Source organism: Ochotona curzoniae, unplaced genomic scaffold (assembly GCF_017591425.1).
Source record: "Ochotona curzoniae isolate NIBS_2020 unplaced genomic scaffold, NIBS_Ocur_1.0 contig_3819, whole genome shotgun sequence".
Lineage (NCBI taxonomy): Eukaryota > Metazoa > Chordata > Mammalia > Lagomorpha > Ochotonidae > Ochotona > Ochotona curzoniae.
In genome coordinates, this window is record NW_024466004.1 from 15,246,876 (window position 1) to 15,254,532 (window position 7,657).

The 7,657-nt window shown below is 41.8% G+C and overlaps 1 protein-coding gene across 1 annotated transcript; it reads right to left on the bottom strand.

Moving 5' to 3' along the window:
- Positions 1 to 605: 605 nt before the first annotated feature.
- IL17F (interleukin 17F) lies at positions 606 to 7,442 on the bottom strand. The gene is made up of 3 exons (XM_040983125.1): positions 7,365 to 7,442; positions 2,324 to 2,544; positions 606 to 843 (listed from the first exon to the last, which is right to left on the bottom strand). The coding sequence occupies exons 1-3, from the start codon at positions 7,440 to 7,442 to the stop codon at positions 606 to 608; spliced, it is 537 nt and encodes a 178-aa protein (XP_040839059.1).
- Between the last annotated feature and the right edge of the window lie 215 nt (positions 7,443 to 7,657).

Below are 7,657 nucleotides of genomic sequence, written 5' to 3' on the forward strand. Positions count from 1 at the left end.
TTATTTAATATTTTATTATGTTAGTGCTGGATATATTAATTTATATTCTGATATTTTATATAATCTTTAGGTCATAAATACAATGACAATTTCCACTTGTATATAAGTGTCTAGTACTTCTGATCACCCTTTATATTTAACAAGTGCTTAGTGGACCTATGTGCTAAATCCCTATCCTTGCCATCCCAACCTACCCTGCACAGACCCTCAATACAGACATACACTTTGACTGTATTTTCTGATTTTCATGGACATGAAGCATGTCAGTAGTACCAGGAGAGCTCATGGAGACTGACGCTGAGTTTGGGGGATTGGGTGACTAGAAGGCGGTCATCATACAACTGCGTTCATTGAGTGAATGGATCAAGAACCATCTATTTTCAGGGGTTGGGATGTAAGAATTTCTTGGGCCTATGAACTAATTCTGAAACACCCCAAGCAATAATCCATAACTAATACAGAACTCAGAATTTCATTTGGGTCTAATTGGAAGTCCTAGGAAGTGTTGGGGATGGGAGGCGTTGGGTATTGAACAAGACTCATCGTCAGAAACTGAAATGAGTTGTGCACTCCCACCATGTCTCCAGCTGAATTGGTGGCAGCTCTCAGGATGCATAGCGGACGATGGGAGTGACACAGGTGCATCCAACTGTCACCCACACCTTCTCCAGCCGGAAGGAATGAGAGCAGCCCTGGGGCTCCCTCCGGAGGACAAGGAACTCTTGCTGGATGGGCACGGAGTTCATGGAGTTGTCTTCCTCCCCCTGGGCATTGATGCAGCCTGAGTACCTGCAGCGGGCCTCTGCGATCTCCGAGGGGAAGCGGTGGGGGTCCCGGGTGATGCTGCAGGAGCAAGTCAAGGCAGAAGGGTGAGGCCAGCTGAAGACCACCAACAAAGGAAGGGAACCTGCCGCACTGGACACAGCCTGACAGGCAGACAGGTAGGTGTATTCAGGGTAACACAGACTGTGTCTCAGGATTTGAGCCAGACACTTTTGGACTCATACACAGCCCTCTGGCATTTGCTAAACTCTCTGAGTTTCCTCAGCTATGAAGTGTGGACTCTCAGATACCATTTGCCTCACGGAATGGTTGAGAACACGTGGTGATCCAAATGCACATTAATGACCCACTGTGTTAGCTAAACGTTCTATTGATGTTAGATTTTTTAGCTTATGTTTATTTGCATTGTTATTATTATAGTTATTGTTATTATATATATTATAGTTATTATAGTTATTATTGTTATTATTATAGTTATTGTTCATCCTTCACCAGAGATCAGATATCACTAATGGCTCTCCCACTAATTGGCTCTCCCAATACACAATCCATATGATTGCTAAGATTGCTACTTGGAAAGGAAAACTAATGACCCTGAGACCTGTACATCAATCAGTGCCTTCTCTCGCTTTCTCAAGGAGGATGTTGAATGCAGAGTCCCACCACTTGGGACTCCACAAACCCGTATCATCATTGAGTTGTGGATTGAGTCCTGGCTCCTCCACTTCTCTCCAACTTCCTGCTAGTGTCCACCCTCGGAGACAGCAGGTGGTGGATCAAGGACCTGGGTCCCTGCCATTCAAATGGGAGAATTAAATGGAGTTCCTGGCCTCTGACTCTATTCTTCTCCCTTTTCCTTTCCCACTGCCACAAATAAATAAAAATTAAACTTCTTTCTCAATAGCTTTCCACCCAGAGGCACAAAGACATCAAAATCAATCCAGCCAGCTTGCCACTATTCACACTTCCCTTGCGGGGGAAGCTGTACAGTAATCCCAGGAGCACCTCTAATTATGCTTACATTTAAAGAAGGTAAGTGCTGCTTGGTGTGCCAAGAGCCTCTACCTTAAGACAAAATTACGAGACTCCATCCTGAAAATCCCTACCCAATATCCACTTCCCGGTTTAGCCTTTCTTTTCCGCTGCATCCTCAACCCTTATTCCTTGGAGGAAAATGTCTGATTTGATGGCTCTCCCTACTCCTAGACTTCCCAGATTCGTGCTTACCTTCATGAAGAGAGCATCTTGCGGGATGCTTTATAGAACCCGTCCTCTGACTCCTCCCTCTTCCCCATCTGCTTTCATCACAGAAAGTGCAATTTTCTACCCAGACGTGTGTGAAGCAGGGAAGAGAGTAGAAAATGTGGAAATAAAATCTTAGCATTGTCACCCGCCTAGGTGGACCTAGCCTAAAACAGCCAGGAAAATGTGTGCCCTCAGGAACAATTGGGATTTCTGTTTACTCTAAATTTTCTACTCTGTGAAATAGATTAACATATTCTTTTGAAATACTTTGAAAATCAATTATTCTTGCACTTACTTGTAATCCCATGGGGAGATGGAGCGATTCTGGAAGTCATGTGTGATGGGAACTCCCTGTTTTTGACTGAGGATACGAATGTCAACCCTCACACTATTGTTTTCCAGAGGGGGACAATTCCCCAGTTTTAGAAGGGTGCCATCTCCTGCTTTGGGCTTTTTCCAAGCTGCCCCCTCCCTCAGGAGAGTGAACCCCAACATCAAGAGCAGAAGAGATTTGACCTGGAAAACAGAAGACAAGACATTGCAGCTGGTTAGAGACAGGAGCCACTTGGGGATAAGAGTCTCATTCTTGCTAAGCCAAAAACTTCTGGTTCTTGGATAGGATTGGGGTTTCTCTCCAGCCCCCAGGTCCTCACCCACAAGTGAAAATAGTGATACCTGAGGATGTCAGGGTGCTAAACTGAAAACTAAAAATATTACTCTGATGATTGAAGCCCTCCATAGTGTAAGAGCACAGAAGACGTCCCCAAAAACATCTTCTGCTCCAAGAGGACAGAGAGATGTCAGGGTCTAGGACTTGCCCTGCATTCCTTGCTGGTTTCCTTTCTTTAACTGAAGAATAACACCTTATAACAAACATAACAACATTAGATGAGTTGTTCTATGTGAAGAACCATTCCTTTCTAAAGATGTAAATTTCTATTAAAATATTAAATTTCTAAAACAGAAATTTAATAAATGAAAGCTCTTGTCATAGTCCACAAAAATCTTCCTTAACAACCAGCCTTACAGCTATCCCTCCATTTAAAATACACTGCCCTACCTTTGTCTGTCTAAATTCTACCCTTCCATTAAGGGTTACTCAGATGTGATTTCCTCTAAGAAACTTTCTTGGGCCCAGCGCCATAGTCTAGCAGCTGAAGTCTTTGTCTTACACGCGCCAGGATCCCATATGGTCACTGGTTCTGTGCCGGCTGTCCCACTTTCTATCCAGTTCCCTGCTTGTGGCTTGGGAAAGCAGTCGAGGACGGCCCGAAGCCTTAAGACCCTGCACCTGCATGGGAGACCCAGAAGAAGCTCTGAGCTCCTGACTTCAGATCAGCACAGCTCCGGCCATTGCAGCTGCTTGGGGAATGAATCAGCGGACAGAAGATCTTCCTCTCTAAGTCTCCTCCTCTCTGTATATCTGGTTTTCCAACCAAAATAAACAAATCTTTAAAAAATAAAAAGACTTCCCTAAAGTTGTTCAATCAGAAGTTTGATTATTTCCCTTAAACATTGTCTGAAAATGTATTTTTTGAGTTTAAGTCAGATCTATACCCATTAGATTCCAAGTTCTTATGGGAGAACATGCAAAGTGCAAGTATTCCACAAATACTTTCTGAATGAATGTGTTAGTGAGTGAATGAGCAAAAGAATACAGTTAAATTGAACAATATAGTTAAGTTGAATGCATTAAGGAAAACATGCAAAACCAACTATAGCAAAATTCTAATTATCTGTAGTAATTGAAAGAAGCAGGGGCACTAATGATGCACAACAAATATGGAAACTATTTCTCTAAGCTCTGGAAAAACAATTTAAAGATCTTTGTTTTGTTTTTGTTTTTGTTTTTGTTTTTTTCCTTTGAAAGAGTTACAAAGAGAGGGAGTGACAAGGAACTTCCACCTGCTAATTCATTCCCCCAGTGGTCACACGGTCAGGTCAGAGAAGGGCTGGGTCAGGCCAAAACCAGGAACCAGGACTTTAGCCACATCTCCCACATGGGTGTATGCACCCAAGGACTTGGGCCATCTTCTGCTGCTTTCCCAGGGGCATTATCTGAGACCTGTATTGGATGTAGAGCAGCCAGAACTCAAACTAGCTGCCATATGTGTAGGAGGACATTGTGAGCCTGGAAGGTCAGCGAGCACAGGTTTGCAGTTCATTGGACAGTATTTGCATGACAACAACCAAATGGCTACCTTTGGTATAAACAGCATGTAAATGAGATCACCTAGGGTAATATACAAAAAAAAAGGAATTCCAATCAAGAGAGGGAAACAGTACGGACTCTCAGTGTATAAAGTCTGATGCCCCTAATAAACTTCGGCTTTGACCATCAGTCAGGGTCCACGCGTGTTATTATCGGCTCCGTGCACCAAGTCCATCGCTGCGGGACAGCGACACATATGGGATGCTGGCATTGCAAGTGGCAGCTTAGCTTTTTACATCACAACACTGAGGGGAAATACATACAGACGTGTGTATGTGTGTGTGTGTGTGTGTGTGTGTGTGTGTGTGTGTGTAGTACTTACATCAAGGCATCAGTTTGTCTGGTGTTTCAGGAATGCACAAAGAATGAAAGTGCTCTGTGAAGACCTAACTAAAAGATGAGACAGAAACCTGACTGCTTTCCTTCAGTCTTGATCAAGCCTTGCTCACTCCACACCATCACTACTGACGCTACTGACGCTCCCTGCATATGAACAAAGCTCTTGATGATACAGAACAAGAGCTGACACTCTGGGAACAATGTTGTTCAGGTTCACATCTTTGATTAGACAAACTGGTTTAAAAGGCTGTCTTCTTTTTATATAGTGTAGATCTTAGTAACAAGGAATGATCAGAGTAAACAAAAAGTCATGATATCACTTCTTAAATTTAGCAGCTGATACAAATAAGAGATTGAAAACAAGATTGGCCTAGATAAACCAGATGAAACTGATTGGCCTTCAGATAATCAGCAGTCATCTACTTTCAGCTGCATCATCATTCTTTGATTTATCCCACAACTAATGTTTCTCCTCTATAGTAGCATGGCTCAGGGCACAGGCTGCAGAGGCACATGTCCATGGTGTGTTGAGGATTCTTAGAAGCTGTGATTCAGTTTCCTCCACCAGAAAATGTGACAATTCCATGAGATTTTCCATAGAGAACATAAAAAGCCGTGGCAACATGTGTCAACTATTCAATACAGGTGGCAATTATGAAGTTAACCATATGAGATGAGACAGACATGAGATTTACCATCACACAACCTAAACAACTGAGATAAGAGGGCCCCTAGATAGCTTGCTTGGTTTTCTGAAGTCAACCCTTCTTTTTGTGTGATATTCATTGGATCATTTTTAACTTTCACTTTTGAAATTTTAAAGTAACTTATATTAGAGTTATATAACTTAGTAAAAATTATGTCATGCTTTTAATAGGCCAGTATGTTTATATGAAGGTACTTCAAAAGGTTCATGGAAAACTGAATTAAAAGATGTTCATTTTGGTGCACAATTTTTCAAAATAACTACATGGGTCGGGTCTTGTAGGAGTTGATATTATAGAGTATGTAAAGGACAGAGTTTTTTAATTTTGGTCAAAAAATCATGGAAAATTTAAATTATGAAAAAGCTATCTGAATTACAAACATGTTTGCAGCAAAATAAATATATTTTCACTTCATTTTTCTACAAGCCCTTTGAAATCACCTCATTATGAATTCGTGGTTGAAATCATAGTGAAATCAGATTCATTATGAGAGTATTTTAGAAAACACATATACATCTCTATAAACACTGGATTCTCTTCCTTAAGGGGTAGGCAGAACTAGCAGTAATTATCCAAATTAAATGCAATCAATAAGTTGATTGGGCTCATCAGCCTATTAGTGCCATTGTCCCAGATGACTGGTCCATCTAGGTGTCCTGGTCAGTGCTATATTCATTCAAGGTGAATATGTTTAACAGCATTAATTTAGCTTTGTCTCATGAAAGCTGTCAAATGTTTGAACTGAGGTGGCAGCTCAATCAGAATTGCATGTTGGTCACATGGCCCTTTATCAGGAAATAAGATTTGTCTACACATCCTCTAGTCTGCTCCATGAAGCCTTGGGTCTGAAATGGCTAACAAAAGTGGTTATGCAATACATGGCAGGGACTGTACTGAAAAGTTCTTGCTTTTAGTAATCATCTGAATATGGGCCCTGCACAGTAGCCTAGTGGCTAAAATCTTCACCTTGTATGCACCTGGGATCCATATGGGAACCTGTTCTAATCCCGGCTACCCCACTTCCCACCCTGTTCCCTGCTTGTGGCTTGGAAAAGCAGCCGAGGACAACCCAAGGTCTTGGGACCTGGCACCTGCTTGGGAGACCCAAAAGAAGCTCCTGTCTCCTGACTTCAGATCAGCTCAGCTGAGGCCATTTTGGCCAGTTGGGGAGTGAACCAGCAGATGAAAGATCTTTGTCTCTCCTCTCTGTAAATCTGACTTTCCAATAGAAAGAAAAATAAATCTTTTTTTTTAAATCATCTGAGTAGTGTTTTAGAAAAGCTCATAGCATTTGATAGACTTGAATTTTCATATACCAATATAAGGCAGATGTACAGGCATTGCTTTCATTTAGCACAACAGGAAACAGAGGCAAGGGAAGGTATCAGCTGAAGGGGTGCATAGCAACAGGGGTGCATAGCAACAGGATGACCACCTTCTTGGTCTCCAGTTGCATCTTGTTCTGATGTGAGCCCAGCTAAAAGTTCATCTGAGCATTTGCACCTGTACTAATTGCGATATGTACTACTATGAATCTGTGAAAAATGCCATGAGGAAGATTCCATTATTATTCCCATCATACAATTGAGGCAGAGAAACCCAAACTGAGCAAGTAGGGAAGCCAGGTTTGTCTGATTCCTAAGCCTGTATTCTAAATATTGTACTTCATTTTAAATATTATACTTCATTTCATTTTCTAAGTTCTGTAAAGTAACAAATCAATACAAAAGCATTTCCATTCCTGTATGTCATTTATCTTTTATGAAATGTAAGCCCCTTTAAATTTCATGTCTTGCATACTATCCCCTAAAGAGTAAGCCAGGCTCATAACACGAGGTAAGAGTTTTAGGTCTATCTATCTTTCTAATGGGTGGCCATGCCAAGTGCCTGAGATCCCCAGACCTGCACCTGCTAATAGCACCAGCCCTAACCACCAGACAAGAAGCTGTGTCTTGTGCCTCATTATAATTTTTCTTATCATACTTTTCCCCACAAGATCCAAGTCAAGCCAATTCTTTAGAAAAATGCTCTTCTGAAATCCTAGGTGACTGGCTTGAAATCAAAATTGAACTACTCACCAGGGCTGTGTCCTTCGGCATCTTCACTGTCATTTCACTCTGGTTGCTTGCCTGATGCAGAGAGCTCTCTTGGTGCATGTGTCTGTGTGTCTGTGAGTGTCAATGACAGTACCTGTTGGTTTTATAGCAATCACTGTCCTCATTTCAATTGACCTGCTTACTGTCTTTAAGTTGTGGTTAATGAATGCAGACTTTTTTTTTTCTAGTCCACTTCCTGAAGGGGAAGCAAAGGAGGATCTTAGAAGGGGATGACGGAAAAATGACCCTATCTTCCTTTCCTCTTACCCCGACTC